The sequence below is a fragment of the Dipteris shenzhenensis genome, chromosome 27, assembly GCF_047967505.1.
Source record: "Dipteris shenzhenensis isolate YYH24624 ecotype China chromosome 27, Dip_SZ_1.0, whole genome shotgun sequence".
In the NCBI taxonomy this organism is placed as follows: domain Eukaryota; kingdom Viridiplantae; phylum Streptophyta; class Polypodiopsida; order Gleicheniales; family Dipteridaceae; genus Dipteris; species Dipteris shenzhenensis.
In genome coordinates, this window is record NC_141622.1 from 3516840 (window position 1) to 3534480 (window position 17641).

At 44.8% G+C, this 17641-nt stretch overlaps 1 protein-coding gene across 2 annotated transcripts in view; it reads left to right on the plus strand.

Annotated features, from left to right (window-relative positions):
* Positions 1 to 17641, plus strand: part of LOC147883746 (zinc ion binding protein) — a 119315-nt gene that overhangs the window by 84428 nt on the left and 17246 nt on the right. For both annotated transcript variants that reach the window (XM_087399095.1, XM_087399096.1), the window contains exon 5: positions 17424 to 17511. In XM_087399095.1, coding sequence (XP_087255221.1) covers positions 17424 to 17511 — 88 coding nt within the window. The remainder of the gene's footprint in view (positions 1 to 17423; positions 17512 to 17641) is intronic.

The following is a 17641-nucleotide window of genomic DNA, read 5'->3' on the forward strand; positions in this document are numbered from 1 at the left end:
TTTGAACCCTTCCCAGGTGGTTGGAGCAACTTGATCCTTCTGTTGCTTTATCCACCATCTATCCGCTGCCTCAATAAATAGGTGTGTGGCCTCGCGGATCTTCTTTAGATCGGATCTAATCTCACAAATGGCGAAGGCTTCTTCCCACTTGTGCAACCAAACCTCGATCACATCAGAGCTGCGCTCGGTCATCCGACCAGCGTACTTCTCCGGTCTATAATTAGCGATATTAGGCACTTTGACCCTTGCGCGCTCTAAGGAATGTACACTAGGCTCTGGCTCTGCTGGAGCTTTGCCCTTATCAATCCTAGACGGTCTAGCCGACAAGGCTTGCACCATCTTCCTAATCTCATTTTGACCAGCATTGCCCCTCTGCTTCCATTAAGTTCGCAATGGAAGATGGGGGTTTTTTTTTTTTTTTGTTGGATTTCCCCCTTTTCTTATACATAGAAAAAATAAACAACAGTCCCTGCTGGAAAAAAAAACGAACTAACAGGTACTTAGAAATTTCTTTCAAAATGGACAAACGCTCCCTGGATCCAAGTCCGCCGCCACCAACGATCGAAGGCGACGCCACAAAGCTCGTGATCGTCCCTCAGCATTATCTTCCCTATGTAGCTGACGATGCACACCCCAAAGCTCGCGGTGGCTGGTTAACTGACGGCAATAATGGTTGGTGCCTGTACGAGACCTGGTCAGCAGCCCCGCGGTAAGTCGCCCTTCGAAGATCCCAGCATCGATGTCCTCGTTTTTGGAACCAGAATTTGCAAGCCTACGCCCCGTTTCTAAGAGGAGTCATCAATTGAATCAGGCGTCACTCATTTGACGTACGTACGCCTCATTCATCGCACTATCCTGATTTTGAACGCGAAATCCCGTCGCTAGCGCTGCGTTACACCTGACGTTATCACGACGCCGTCCGTCGTCATTCGTCTACTGCTGCCCGTCGACTCTCCCTTGCTGCCCGTCGGCTCTGATACCAAGTGTTAAACAAATTTCTTCCTTTCCTTAATCTACAGTTCCTGACTAATATTGAACCTGCGCACTAACTCATCACGCTCACGGGCGATGGCAATTTTTTTATACCTCCCAGCCAATTCTCAAGGACTGCATACGTAATTTTCACACACATACCCACGTTATTTCCTTCATACTTATCCTTGAGACCCACATCTCCCTAGATAGTTCCTGGCCACATGTTTACATTTTAGGCCCTTACTTAGATGCATCCTTTTTCACCCCTCTCTTGGAGTTCCTTTAAAACCAATTGCCCCTTGGCAATTTTCACATTTAGATGCACCTAGGCCCAAGCCCTATTAGAACTACCTAGTCAATGCCATTACGCCCTCACCTAGGACCTTGGCAGTTACTTCTCTTGACCATTTAATTACGCACATTAATTATTACAAAAGTTGGTCATCTTAGAGAAAATGCCCACCGATCTATCCGAGGTCATGCTATCTCGGCTAGAGCATAACAGCTTAGGATGGTTTTCATCTTGAACTTCTAGAGAGGATAGTTAGAGCCATCCAACTTTCTGCTTTCGCCGAACGGTGGGATTCGCAGTCTTGCAGGCTGGGCCATCTCTCACAATCTTCTCGCAAATAGAAACACACTACCAAATCTTCTTGCTAGAGTCCAGGCTCTGATACCATGTAAGAAAATAATACAACGTCTGTGCTCAACAGATAACAGGAGCTCGTACGCAAGAGAGAAAACAAGATAGTATGGAGAATCAAAAATTTGATTACTATAGAATTGATACAATAGATGGCGCTGCCTCCCAACCGTGCGCTCCTGTGAAAGAAGCTTCGATGGCATGCTGGAAACAGTGGAAACAGTAGAAGACGGAGGCTGAATGCTAAGGAATTAAGGTTGCTGTAGACAGTGATGAAATGGGCTTCATAACCCAAACTCAACCAAGATCAATGTTGCCCACATGGAAGATGTGGACTATTGTGCAAGGCTATTGAAAAGGCTTGTGCTGTCCCTGGGCATGCATCGGAGCTGCGTGAGTGAGAGAGATGAAGGGAAAATGGAAATTTGAGATATAGAGCTTGAGAGATCTATATGGAGGCTGAGAGAGCTGGAGCTAAAGAGAGCTGATGATAGAACCGTGAAAGAGCTGAAAACTGTAAAAGAAAGCTGCTGAAACAGGAACCCCAAACCTCTACTCCGAGCCGGGCTATGGTGCTGTGTGGACACCTTCCTGGATCACCCTTAGGGACTGCTGAACTGATGGCTGTCTTGCAGGGGGTTTTTGGGAAGGCTAAGGCTGCACCGATGAGGCTGAACTGCGGGGAGCTTAGTGAGGAATGAAGGCATCCAGCCCCCCTTTATATAGGGGGCTGTAGGGGCTGCCTAGGGAGGGGTACAAGGCAACCTATAAAGGCATCCGTCCCCCAGCCCGTTTTCCCTTGATGGAGAGCTGCCTCAGAGGCCCTCTGGGGCTCCTTCCTTTGCTGCTCCTATGCCCAAACCTTGGTCCAGCCCTTGGGGGCCCTTCTAGGCTCCTACCCTAGGCTGAGACCTAGACCTAGCTAAAACCCTAAGACGGAAACACTAATCTACTGTTTTCCAGTGGGTACTAGTGAACAAGGACTTGACTCTCTGACTTGACCTATGGCTGAGAGACTAACCTACGTAGCTCGTGCTTGATTGTCCGTGGACAAGGGTGTTCACAATGGAGTCACAGCATAGGACAAAATATCCGATGAAGCCCATTGTCACCTTGCACCCAAGTGCAGGGGTGCATGTGACAGTATGCCTGTCGTTCCACTAGACGTTCCAATAATCATCCTGAGCAGAATGGGGTTCCCAAGCTCCATACGGAGGGAACGTCATTTTCTAGTAACTAAGGAACATACATTACCTTGCTTTGTCATCATGATTTTTTCTTTTCTGTTTGGGTATATGAGCGTATGCCACACGAAAATACTCTCATGTGGGGAACAATAGGCGTGTGCATTTTTTTCAATATGCATCTCACAATTTCAAGCAAGTTATAGCTTTCCTATGTATTATTTTATTGATGAGAGGTGGAGTAAACTTCTGTGTTAAACCATGCTTCATGCTATCGATACTAATTTCTCCCAGCATGTACTCACTACCTCAATCGCTCTTGAGATTACTTTCAGCAATACTTCTGAATTCTTTGAAGTACTTGAAGTTTCTGAGTTTTACTTCAAAATATACACATAGCTTTGTGGATAGGTATCAATGAAGGTAAGCATAAAAGTACCGTCTCTTTTCGAAAGGGCTTCTTGTGCATCCTGGTTTTAATGCTGTCAATGCTCTAACCATGTGCATTATTTTAAAGAACTTGAGAACTTTCTAGTTAGGGTGATTAAAGCTCTTGTGCACTTGAGTGAGCTGGACTGACTTGTCTGACACAAGTAGTTGCTTCTCTTCCCACAAAGAAACCTCGTAGCCTCTTAGCCACACAAATGTTGTTCGTTGTGCAATTCCACATTGAGTGATTGGTGCCATCCAACTTTTAATTCTTAGATACAGGGCTAAAACTACTTCCATATAGCAGTCACTGCTGTCGCGGGCAGCTGTACAGCCTCTCCCTTTTGGTGGCTTCTATTGCATCAGCTGAGTTCAGCCTGTTTGTCTCCTCATATGATGGTTTTGCAAATTTGTCCGCCGTGCAAGGTTTTTCTAGGTATGCAAACAGTACATGTTGATAAAGTTGCTATAACAGCCTGGAAATGAGTACAAATTGGTGAAATTTTGTGGATAGGGGCTTGCAAATGTAGGTATAGGCAATTCTAGCAAATTGGAAAGGCTAGGGTACAAGGCTGCTTGTTGGAATTCACAGTTCTTCCTTTGACAGCACAATGCGATTCATAGGAGTGAGAAGGTGATTTTGACAGTAGATACCAATTGTTTGGATATGTCATGGGGAAGTGAATTTTCTAGACTTGTGAAAACCTTTGGCCTCTTATTGATTAGAATTGTAAAAAGGGCTTATCTAGTGTGTTAATTCCATGGGCCTAGCTAGGCAAGGAGCTGAAGGGTAAGAGAGGGGTAAAAATCCCACTGCTAAAAATAGCTCTATGGGCTGCATTTGGCAAGCTGGCTTGGGAAGCAATTAGAAAACTCGATATTCAATGAGAGGCAATTTTCTAGACCAGGGGAAGGCAAAGTAGTCCGGCCATGGGGCGGGACTTGAGGAATTCAAATTCCTAGTGGGCCCTTGTAAATAGTGAATGTGCGCCCAATTACTAGGCAATTAATTCCTAGGGCCAGCAACAGGGGGGCCAAAAGAGTGGTGCAATTAAAAAACTGCTTTTAGGGGCCAAAAGAGTGTTGCAATTAAAAAACACTACTTTTTGGAGCCTAGGGCTTTAAAAGGGGGAGGGAGTCCTTCTTTTGGATGCAGTTGGCCGAATTAGTTCCAAAGGAGCCAGTTCATTAGTTTCAGGTGTTCTAGAGCCTACGAGGGAAATTCGTTTTTACCCAGGGGCCAATTTCAGGTGATCCAGGGCCTCCCAGGGAAATTCGTTTTTACCCAGGGGCCAATTTCAAGTGATCCAGAGCTTGCCAAGGAAATTCGTTTTTACCGAGGGGCCAGTTTCAGGTAATCCAAATCCTGCCAGGGAAATTCATTTTTACCCAGGGGCCAGTTTCAGGTGATCCTGGGCTTGCCAGGGAAATTCATTTTCACCCAGGGGCCAGTTTCAGGTGTTCCAGAGCTTGCCAGAGAAATTTGTTTTTACCCAGGCGCCAGTTCTAGGTGATCCAGGGGCTGCCAGAGCAAATTGCAATTCATCCAGGAGCCTGTTGCAGGTGGCGATTTCTGCCAGGGTGTCTGTTCCAGTTTGCAATTTGCTTTTGGGCTCTTCCAGGATGTTCCAAGTGCCTGCGATTTGTTCTAGGGCTGTTCCAGGAGTTCTGGACTTGACTAGACTACTCCGGGTGAATTGCAACTTTCTTTTTCAGGATTCTAGGCTCTGCAGGAGATTTCGACCTGTTTTCTGGAGCTTTTTGGGTGTTGTGATTAGTTTTGGTTCCATGCGTGGGTGTTTGCTTCTAAGCTGCTCTTGGGGCTGTGCCAGGGCAGAAACAACTGATCTCCACAGGATCTAGGGTTTTCCAGCCGAGGTGACCTTTCTTCTGTGGATTTCGGGTAGAAGAAGGCTTGTCTTTGCCTGCTTTTGCCGTTCCCTGATTGGTTTCTGGCTAGTTATTGCGTTTGGGTTTATTTATTCGTGAAGAATGGTTGATTTATGCTGTTGGGTAGTGGCGAGGGAGGCTATAGATTGAGGCAACCCGCTAGGAAGTGTTTGGTTGTTTGATTGCACCAGAGTTTAGTTGTTGAGGGCTTTGTCTTATAGTTGTTCAGCCGTGTTTGGCTGGTTGGGCACTTGGATGTGCGATTGCAGGAGTGGTTCAGACAGTGGATGCTATTGGGGTCTTTGTTGCATGCTTTGGTTGGCTGAGGATACAAGATTGTCTAGTGATTGGATGCCGTTCACCGTTTGAAGTTGAGTAGGGAATTATAGGGTGGGCTGGATGAGGAGTCTGCGGGCGTTGGTTTGCATGTGGTGCAACTTTCCAGAGACCTTTGTAATCAGCCGCTTGGCTTCAAATGAATGTTAAATAAATCTGCAAGGGGCACCAACGTTTGGGGCCAATCGGTGTCTTGTTTCTGAGTAGGAGCGCTCTAGCTCCCTTGTGATTTGTTCTGTGGTGCATATTTACTTGTCTATTTACTGTGTATGCTGTATTTAAGTGGATCCTACTACCACCCTTTACGTTGTTGAGGCTGGTTTCACAAAGAGCGGCAGGTCACATGCTGGGAGAGTGCCTCATGGCTATTCTAATACACAGCCTTGCTGATTTTTGACTACCAGAGTAGTTCGTGCGCTGTTAGCGAGCCTCTACAATTAGTCATAAACGAAATTCGTCTACAATTAGGGAGCCTCTAGAAGAATTTTCCATCAATTAGGGCGCTACTAGGGCTACCAGAAGCTCAAAAGCTAAATTCACCTATAGCCAGGGAGCCTCTAGAGGAATTCGCCTTCAATTAGGGAGTTGCCATAAGCTCAAAAAACAAAATTCGCCTTAAACCAAGGAGCTGCGAGGTGAATTCAACCAGGGAGCCGCCACCGCTAGGGTCAGTTGTTGGGTTTAGTGTTATGTGCCAGCTCCAGACAGCAGAGAGTTGCTTCTGGAATTCTCTAACAAGTAGTTTGCATGGAGAGTCGCCTTCTTTTCTCTGTCAGCTAGAGTATCCCCAGGAGGGCAAAGGTTTGGCTCTACCAACAGCTTGTGAGAGCTATGTGGCTGAGCGGGGCTGTTAGTGATAGCTCTGGGTTGTCTGCAAACTGTGTGTGTCTAAGGGATTGATGCTTGGACAGCCAAGAAGAGTATGATTCTGCTGTAGAGGTGTTGATTATGCACTAGCTTTGGATGCCTTTTTGAGCTAGGGATTGGTTGAGTAGCAAGTTGCTCATGCCTGCCAATGTTGAGGCACAGTTGGGCTGTGTTTGAACAGGTGCAATGGCATTTAGCCTTGCTGTAATTTTGCCTTTTGAATAAAGAAGTAAAGAAATTCCAAAAGGGGCGCCAAGTTTGTGGCCAATCGGGTGTCCAGTTTCTGAGCAGGAGCAATCTAACTCCTCCTTGTGGGTTCTATGTTCTCTTTGTGTTGCTGAAATTATTTTTTAAGTGGCTGAAATATTTGTACTTGCTGATTATCATTTATTTACTGCCCCTTAGTTTATCTAAAGGCTGGTTTCGGTGGTTCCATTGCTGGGATATCACCATCTTCCTTAAGAGGTGACCATGTTGTTGTTCTTAGCACTTAGCCTTGGTATGAGCCTTGTAGGTCAGGTCAACTCTATGAGTTGGCTTCTCTGGTCAACCATATGGTTGACTTGGGGGTCATATAGGCCACCCTTTGTATTTTCCTCTTATCCATTTGAGTAGTACTACGTTTTGCTCCAGCCTGTTGTTTGTTCCTGCACTCCACTCCTGTTCCATTGCTTCCTGCACCCAACAGTGATATCAGAGCAGGTTCTCTTGCTCCTACCTGCCTTCCCTCATTAATGTGGATGAAATTATTCAGACATGGCAACCAACCTCAATGTAGTAGCAAAACCCTGGTGGGACTCAGGAAGTCCATTGAGTGTCGTGGACATTGGCAATCCTTTCGACCAGCTTGTTTCCCTTCTCCTGCAGGAAGAGCAGAGTCGCACAAATCGTGTTGCTTCTCAAATTGCAAATTAGGCAAAATTACAGCAAACCCAAGCCTTCTGGAGGCTCATCTACTGCTGGACACTCATCTAACTCTGCCCCGTTTGATGCAAAGAAGAAAAACAGCAAACGTTGTCATTACTGCCGGAAGCCAGGACATGACATTTCTGAATGTTGCAAGCGCGTCGCTCCCGAAAAGAAAAAGCAGAAAAAGGGACTTGCTGTCATCACTACTACTACTGCTGCCCCAGATCATGGTCATGAGGCAGCAAACATTGCTCACCATGAGTGGGCTTTCATGGTGACATGTCAGTACCATCCAGAGAAGCATGCTATAGCCTTGTCTGTCTTAGATTCTAAGTGAGATTGGTGCTTCGATAGTGGTGCTACTAAGCACATCACTTCGTGCAGATCACTCTTTCAGACATTGGGGGTTGCTCCACATGGGGGCACAGTGACATGTGCCAACAATGCATCATATCCCGTGAAAGGGATTGGCCAGGTCGAGGTCACTTCAGTTTCAGGTGATACGATCACGCTCATGGACGTTTTGTTTGTCCTAGGTATAAAAAAGAACCTCATCTCCATTGTAGCCATATCTTTGAATGACTTTTGGGTTCTTTGGTTATCAATGTGGTGTATGACAATTGGTACGATGACATCATAGTACTTACTGGGTCACTTTCTTCTGGGCTATATCATCTTGATGTTTATGACAAACAGCCCGCTATAGAGGCAAATTTGGTGGTTGAATCTGTAATTTCAGATTCCCACTTATGGGATGCGAGGTTGGGTCACCTCAACTACGGAAGCTTGGTTAAAATGCATTCACAAAACATGGTGGTTAGTCTCCCACCCATGCATGCACCGGTTCAACATGTCTGTGAGGGATGCTTGTTGGGCAAAATGCACTACCGTTTCTCATTTCCAAAGGATGGGATAGTTGGTGCATCCAAGAAGCTTCACCTTGTGCATAGTGATGTGCGTGGGCCGATGTGGACAACATCTCTTGGGGGCTATCTTTACTTTTCTACTTTTGTGGATGACTACACCAGATTTGCTTGGATACATGGCATGAAGGCCAAATTTGATGTGTTCCCATGTTTCAAACATTGGCTTGCCATGGCTGAAAATGAATCAGGGAACAAGCTCCTTTCTCTACGCATTGACAGGGGGGGAGAGTACATGTTTCATGAATTCTCTGATGTTTTGGCAGCTCAGGGTATTATTCATCAATGTACAGTGCCTTATACTCCGCAGCAGAACAGGCTGGTAGAGAGTAAAAATCGGTTAGAGATGGAAATGGGCAGGTGCATGCTCAAAGGAAAGTCTTTGCCAAATAAGTTTTGGTTCGATGCTGTCATGTGCTCCAACTATGTGCTCAATCGGGCACCCACAAAGGCATTGAAGACTATCACACCTTATGAGGCATGTGGCACGATCGCAAACCTGAAATTTCTCATATGCTGGTTTTCGGGTCATTGGCTTATGCTCATGTGCCATCTCAGCTGAGGCACAAGCTTGAAGACAAAGCTGTAAAATGCATATTCATTGGTTGTAGCACAGAGAGCAAGGGATACAGGTTGTATCAGCCGAGCATGTGCAAGGTCATTGTCAGCAGGGATGTTGTATCCGCTGAAAATGTGCCTTTACCTTGTGTGGAATGCAAAAAAAATCCTACCGTTGATTCCTCAGATGTCTTGATACATTGTTGCCCCTCTTTCAGTCGTCCACAGATTCAGAGCAGGCAGTGCAGAGTGCTGTGCCATACACTTCTACCAGTGTACATCCTCCTCCAATAGTTCCTGCTTAGCGTGATATGCCTTTAGTTGATGATCATGCTATTGAGCAGGCAGTTGCACAAGAGAGTGCTTTCATTAAACATCAAAAATCAGTCCCGAGATGGCTTTTGGACACACTCAGGGACAGCAAACAAGTTGAGTCTTTGCTAGTCCACACTGGAGGTGGTCAACTACTGCTTGCAATGAGGAACCTTTATGTCACAAGGATGCCTTGACAGCAATGATGACGATGCCATAGTACTCACTGGCACTTTGAAAAAGGGACTTTATCACCTTGATTATCACTCAGCTGCACTTTCTATTGAAGCATTTGCTATTTCAGATTCACAGCTTGCTGAAACTCATCTTTGGCATGAGAGAATGGGTCATCTAAATTATAGAGCTCTTGCCAAGTTACATTCACAGCGCATGGCAAATGATGTACCTCAAACTCACAGAGTTTCCAAACATGTGTGTGAGGGTTGTCTTTTGGGCAAAATGCATTGGTTTCCTTTTCAAAAATATTGTCCAAAATTCTCACAAAGGAAATTGCAGCTAGTGCACAGTGATGTGTGTGGCCCAATAAGGACAAATGCCATTGGTGGTTACAAATATTTCATGACTCTAATTGATGACTTCACAAGCTATTGCTGGGTAAATGCTTTAAAAGCCAAATCTTAAGTGTTCTCATGGTTTCAGAGGTGGCTGCGTTCAACACACATAGGGGGGGAGAGTATATGTCACAGGAGTTTGATGCATTTTTGTTTTCACGGGGCATTGTTCACTCATGCACTACTCCTTACACTCCTCAGCATAATCCTATTCCCGAAAGAAAGAACAGATTCACTATGGAGATGGCCAGATGCATGTTTAAGGCCAAGTCCTTGCCCAATAAATTTTGGCTTGATGCAATGATGTGTGCTAACAAGGGCATTCAGGACTGCTACACTTTAGGAAGCATGGAAAGGCAGGAAGCCTTCACTTTCACACATGAGAGTTTTTGGGTCTCTTGCATATGTCCATGTACCATCTCAGTTGAGACATAAGTTTGATGATAAGGCAATCAAATGCATATTTATTAGTTACACCCAGGAGAGGAGAGGGTATCAGTTGTACCAACCAAATACTAGGAAGATTATTGTCAGTAGAGATGTAATCTTTGCTGAACATTCAGCTTCTCCTCTTGTGGACTGTAAAGCTAAGCCAGAAGTTGATATGTTTGATGCCTTTCACCTTGGTTCCTCTTCTTCCCTATGGGGAGGACTTTGACCAACAACATGAGCCTCCTGCAGGTCCTCCAACAAGCAATGATCAGCTAGCAACCCATGCTGATTTGCAGGTTCCTCTTCCAGCACAAAATGATCCCAATATTCATGATGCAGTGATTGAAGAGAGAGCTGTCAGTAGATAGCAAAGACAAGTTCCCAGATGGCTTCTTGACACATCGAGGGACAACAAACAAGATCAACCTCTTGCTGCCCGGACAAGGTCAGGGAATAGATAGATGCATGGTCACTTTCTTGAGTTTGCAGGCTCTCCAACAAGCAATGATCAGCCAGCAATGTCATGACAAGAGAAATCACTAATCCGTGATTAGTAGATATGAAAACATTATTATATATTATACGCCAATGGTGTAAGATGTATATGTATTTATGAAGGACACTAACCGGCTATGGATCATCTCAGTACATAGGACTAGTCGAGCTGGAGCCAGTGCTTCAGATGGCATCGAATTTGGACATGTGATACTTATTCTATTAATGAAAATGTGGACACAAGTGTCTAGGTCCTAGGGGCAATAGGAAGGGAAGGGTGCATTAAGGTGCATTGAAGGCTAAGGGTAGGTATAAATGGGAAGATGGAACTTGAGTGATCTCAAGGGACATTAATGAAAGGGTATCACCCTTTCATTGTGACTCTCAAGTAGCATTCTCTCTACTACATTGCATTCATCCGCCAACTCTCTCCCACCTTGCATGTAGGTCAAAACAGAAACAAGTACTCTCACGAGGGCGTTCTTCCCCATTGGATTGGCATTCAAATTCTGCATGCATTGCACACATTTGCATTCTTGAGAAAGTTGGTTCTTCACAAGCATCCCATGCTGATTTGGAGGTTCCTCTTCTAGCACAAAATGATCCCAATATTCATGATGCAGTGATTGAAGAAAGAGCTGTCAATAGATAGCAAAGGCAAGTTCCCAGATGGCTTCTTGACACATTGAGGGACAAGAAACAAGATCAACCTCTTGCTAGCCGGACATTGCTAGCCGGACAAGATCAGGGAATAGACATATGCATGGTCACTTTCATGATTTTGCATTCCTTGCTTCAGCTTGCAATGAAGAGCCTTTGTGCCATAAAGATGCTTTTGACAGCAAAGAGTGGATGGATGCAATGAGAGCTGAGCTACAATCTATTGCCAAAAATGACACATGGGAATTAGTAGATCTACCTTCTGGCAAGCATGCCATTGGTACCCGGTGGGTCTACAAATTAAAAAGGAAATCTGATGATAGCATAGATCGACACAAAGCCCGTCTTGTTGCAAAAGGATATGCCCAACAAGGCATTGACTTTGAGGAGACCTTTGCTCCCACTCCCAGGATTACTACTATCAGATGTGTCATTGCCATTGTAGCCCATCACCATTGGCAAGTGCACCAGCTTGCCTTTCTTCATGGGGATCTGCAGGAAGAAGTTTATGTGACACAACCTCCTGGCTTTGAGGTTGTTGGATCGGAAAACAAGGTATGCCGGTTGAGAAAAGCCCTTTATGGTGTGAAGCAGGCACCCAGGGCATGGTATGCTAAAATTCATGCACACTTACTGTCGCTTGGTTTTCAGAATAGCCCAACAGAGCCCACTCTTTATGTCCGTGGGAGTGGATCTGATTTTATATGTGGATGACATGTTGATCACGGGCCTTGATACTTAGGATATTGCAGCTTTCAAGGCTGTTTTGCAGCATGTCAGACATGGGACAGCTGCATTATTTTTGGGCATTGAGTTTGCTCATGTTGAGGGGGGTATTATGATGACACAGTCCAAGTATATTGGACAGCTCCTTAATCGTTTTCAGTTTGAGGATTGCAAGCCAATCTCTACTCCTGTGGACCCTGGCTTCAAATTTTCAGCTCATGATGGGAGCCCACCATGTGATATCACTCTTTACCAACAGGCTGTTGGATGTGTCATTTACTTGTGCCACACCAAACCTGACTTATAGTATGCAATATTCCAGCTTAGCAAGTTCATGCACATGCTCAGTTCACAGCATGGGCAGGCAGTGAAGAGTGTCTTCAGATATCTTGGAGGCACTTAGGATTTAGCCCTCTTCTATGGTGATTAGGGTTCACTTACCATGCATGCTTACACGGATAGTGATTGGGTAGGTTGTTCCGACACCAGAGTGTCAGATATCGGCAATTGTTTTTTGCTTGGCAGTTCATGTATCTCTTGGCTAAGCAAGAAGCAACCAACAGTTGCCACATCTAGCTGTGAGGCTGAGTACAGGGAAGCCTTCACTGCTACAGTAGAGAGTGTCTGGCTTCGATAGTTACTTGCAGATCTTGGTATCCGCCAGACATCCTCCACTATGGTCTACACTAACAGCCAGAGTGCTTTGGCTATTGCGCGTAATCTAGTGTTTCATGCGCGTATCAAGCACATTGAGCTTCACTATCATTATGTTCAAGAGCGGTTGTCAGCATGAGACATAGAGTTGTCCTACCTTCCCATAGAGGACATTGTTTACAAAGGCAGCTCCTCGTCTCAAGTTTGAAGTCTTTCGACAGGCTTTACACTTGGTTCCCTTTGTTACATGATCTAGCTACCTTGTACATTCATAGGTGGCTATATCCTTTTGGATGAACATGTGCCACCATGACCATAAAATACCAGGTATTCTGAGACGTTTCCAGAATACTTCAGCCCATACCATGGAGGGAGGTTTGTAGGCCATCATCTCGCGGTCGTATTGATGCCGTCTGGGCCCTGGTATGTGCCATATAGCTTTAGTTATTGGCACTTAGGTCACCTAGTACTTTTAGTGTCTTATGACACCTAGTACTAGTGGTACCACGAGGACACTGTCCTAGGGTTCTCCTTTATTTTGTACTTTGTACTTTCATTTGTTATTTGTTGATGTGACGGCTTTCAGCATTCTGCTCCACTTTTGTATCTCCTTCCGCTTCCTTGAGCCTACTCACAAAGCATATTGAAGTCCACTATCACTATGTTCGATAGCAATTGTCTGGTGGAGACATCCGGTTACTCTATGTTCCCACCGAGGACAACTTGGCAGATCTTTTCATGAAAACTTTACTGCGTCCCAAGTTTGAGGCATTTCGACATGCTTTACACTTGGCTCCTTTTGTTACGTGAGGGATCACTCTGTACATATCATGGGTTGCTATATCCCTGTGGGACGAATATGTGCAACCATGATGTAGTTTCCAGGTATTCGTGTTATATTTCCAAGATACTTCAGCCATACCATAGAGGGGGGTTTGTTAGCACTTAGCCCTGGCATGAGCCTTGTAGGTCAGGTCAACTCTATGAGTTGACTTCTCTGGTCAACCATATGGTTGACTTGGGGGCCATATAGGCCACCCTTTGTATTTTCCTCTTATCTATTTGAGTAGTACTACGTTTTGCTCCAGCTTGTTGTTTGCTTCCCACACTCCACTCCCGTTCCATTGCTTCTTGCACCCAACAATTGTTGCTCGGGCAGGTTATTTTATAGGCGAGAGAATCATGGAATGTGATTGGGAGGAGTCATCCCAGTCTTCTCGAGAAGAACAGTCTTGGCCTGGTATGGAATAAGAGGCTGGATACGAGGAGGATGCAGATGCGTGTTTAAAGCACAATTGGTAAGTGTTGCAGGAACTTTAGCTCAGCTCACTCAGGATGCACGGTTTGCAAATTCCTTAGTGCTCCTCCGAATCCTAATAGGGAAAAGAAGAAAACCCACGGGCAGCAGCCTGGTGATAGGCCGCGAGTTATGCATCATGCACATGATATTCCTGTGCCACAGTCTGCTTTCGGCCTTGGTATTGGTTTGAATGCGCAAAGAAATAATGTCCAATTTATGAATCATGGGCAGCAATCTTTTCCTCAATCTTATATGCATTAAGTATATTTTGGAGGATTCATAACGCCTTTCATGTGAGTCTCCTGAAGCCATTTCATGGTGATGTGGCAAAAGACACGCCATATGAGGAACAACCAGAGGTAGAGGAATTGGATGACATCTTGGTTCCAGAATAGATCTTGGTACAAAGTGAAGGAAAAGTTGGTAAAGTTTTGTAATTATTTACCATTGAATGCGAAGTGGATGGAGGCGGATGAGCCAGCAGATTCACATCAGTTGTTGTAGCTTTTCAGCTTGAGTGGATGTCGGTTGTGGCTCTTTTAGGTTTAGGAGAGCACGGGTCTCGACCATTTCCTGATGCTCAAGAGGGGGTAGCACCTCCCCATCGGTACAGACATGCTCAGTTATCTAGGTGACACTTCATGTCTCACCCAAGATACGGCTTGCTGACGGTGTATCTGCCATGGGACTTCTATGATTAGTGTATTAGTCACTGTTGTTATGTATTGGTATATGGTTTGTATCTTGATCTCTATAGCATCATATATGCATTATTGGTTATGCTTTGCTCGTTCTGCAATGTTAGTTATGCGTTGCTCGTTCTGCAATGCTAGTTATTCATTTGCTCGTTTTTCAATGTTAGTTATTCACTGATTATGCGTTGCTTGTTTTGCAATGTTAGTTATGCGTTGCTCGTTTTGCAATGCTGGTTATTCATTGCTCATTTTGCAATATTGGTTACGCTTTCCTCGTATGCAATGCTGGTTATTATTGCTCATTTTGCAATGTTGGCTATGCACTGTTGCTGTTGCAATGCCTGTGTTATTATTATTATTGTTCATGTACTGCAGTTTTTGAGTGCAAAATGAGGTTTCAAGAGGGGTATTTTTCTAGACTGTGAATACCTTTGGCCTCTCATTGATTAGAATTGTAAAAAGGGCTAGTCTAGTGTATTAATTTAATGGGCCTAGGCAAGGAGCTCAAGGGCAAGATAGGGGTAAAAATCCCATTGCTAAGAAAAGCTCCATGTGCTATGTTTGGCAATCTGGCTTGGGAAGCAAGCAAAAAGTCGAAATTCACTGAGAGGCAGTTTTCTAGACTAGGGGAAGGTGGAGAGAGGCAAGTTAGAGGCTAGGAAAAAGCCCGAGGGCTATTCTAACAAATCGCCTTGCTGATTTTTGATTACAAGAGAAGTCCATGGGCCGTTAGGGAGTTGCAAGGGCTGCTAGAAGCTCAAAAACGAAATTCGCCTACAGCCAGGGAGCCTCTAAAAGAATTGCCATCAAAGAGGGAGCTATCAAGGCTGCCAGAAGCTCAAAAATGAAATTTGCCTACACCAGAAGAATTCGCCATCAAGCAGGGAGCTGCCATGCCTGCCCGAAGCTCAAAAACGAAATTCCTCTTCAGTCAGGGAGCCTCTTGAAGAATTTGCCATCAACCAGGGCGCCGCCAGGGCTACCAAAAGCTCGAAAATGAAATTCGCCTATAGCCAGGGAGCCCCCAGAAGAATTCGCCATCAACTAGGAGTTGCCAGGGCTGTTAGAAGTTCAAAAAACGAAATTCGCCTTAAACCAAGGAGCTGCCTGCCAGGGTGAGTCGTTGGGTGTCAGTTCCGGACAGTAGAGAGTTGCTTCCAGAATTCTCTCACAAGTAGTTTGCATGGAGAGTCACCTTCTTTTCTCTGTCAGCTAGAGTATCCCCAGGAGGGCAAAGGTTTGGCACTAGCAACAGCTTGTGAGAGTTCTTGGCTGGGTCGGGCTGTTAGTGACAGCTCTGGGCTGTCTGCAAACTTTGTGTGTCTGAAGGATTGATGCTTGGACAGCCAGGAAGAGTGTGATTCTGCCTTATAGGTGTTGATGGGATTTTTGCAACTGTTGGCCATGGATTATGCACTGGATTTGGATGCCTTTTTGAGCCAGGTATTGGTTGAGTAGCAGGTTGCTTATGCCTGCCAAAGTTGAGACACAGTTGGGCTGTGTTTGAACAGGCTCAATGGCATTTAGCCTTGCAGTAATTTTTTCTTCTGAATAAAGAAATAAAGAAATACCAAAAGGGGCACCAAGATTGGGGCCAATTGGGTGTCCGGTTTCTGAGCAGGAGCCATCTGGCTCCATGTTGTGGGTTTTGTGTTCTCTGAGTGGCTGAAATATTGGTACTTGGTGGCTAATATGATTAATGGGGACTGGAGCAGCAGGTACTTGGGATGGCACATAAGGTACAGTACTGGTAGGTTGTACTTCATGTATGGTTGGCAGTACAGCAGCAGGTACAGTCTGCAGAGTCAGTCAGCCAGCTGTACAGGCTGGGTGGCAACAGTACTGGTCTGTAGTACAACAGGATAACGTAGCACGGAGGCTAGCAAGAATCCTAAACATAGAATATACCTATGGTACTGCTTGCTTTGCATGGACCTTCTCTATTTGAGGCTACCCAAGAATCCATTTACCAGATCGAGAGAGTTTTCCCAGATTTAATCATCAAGGACGATGATTTTGGAAGGCAGAAGGAATGTTACATTTCAGTCAGAATGTGGAATGACCTTGGAAGGATCGGTTGATAGAAGTCTTTAGAGAGATCATAGGATGGTTTGACGTAACCCAAGTGTGTAAACCTAGTTATAAAAAATTAGTGCTCATCGAGGTGTTTGATGATGGTGCAAGGGAACTTAGGGGGTTCGTAGATGTCTTTATCATGGGTATGTTATTGTTATGGGAAATTACCTAGGGATAATCAACAAACGATAGCAATAGTCACTATTGTAGGTGAAGTAACCCAAAGTGATCCAGTGTTGAGTGCTTTGGCCCAAGTCTCGCTCGTGGTGGGGCTCTTACATATTATCCTTAGGCCACGGGCTTAATTTCTGCTCAAAAGGTTCCAGATAGGGTGATCATCACACTCTTTACCGTGATTGTCTTGTAGTTCTTTGTGTTTTCTATTGGAAATATTTTGTTGCATTGATTGTCATCTCTTAAATCTTGTTGGGTAGCTCCCATGCTTGTTCCTGCTCTATTGTTTAACCCAAAAAAAAAAACTCTCATTATTCTTGCAGTCTTAGTCAAACCATAGACTACGAGGCATTTCCTTTTTACAAAGTCTCTGTTCGATTAGCACACAGCTCAACTTTGCATTCATTTCTTCCAACGTTGCAGGTCATTGCATTTCCTTTAACCTTGTCTCTAAGGCTCTTTGTACTGCCCCCTTTTTAAACACACTTTTGAAAGTGTGTGTTCCCATATCTTCTTGATTTGAGAGAGAGAGAGAGAGAGAGAGAGAGAGAGAGAGAGAGAGAGAGAGAGAGCGCTTATCATATATTAAACTACAATCATTGTGCTGCTACAGTCGATCTATGGGTAATACAGAGCATGCAGTTAGGTTTTACAACGAAAGTGCTGAATTGCTTTTAAGCCTGCCTGAAAAAGATACAGAGGTAACTCTCTCAACATATCCTCTGATTATCCTCCCTGGAATACTGATAAGGTGACACTCTTGAATGTGATTTTGGACAGGCTGTGTAGAGTACCATGTACTTTTTTTATTTCATACTCTAGTTGATGTGC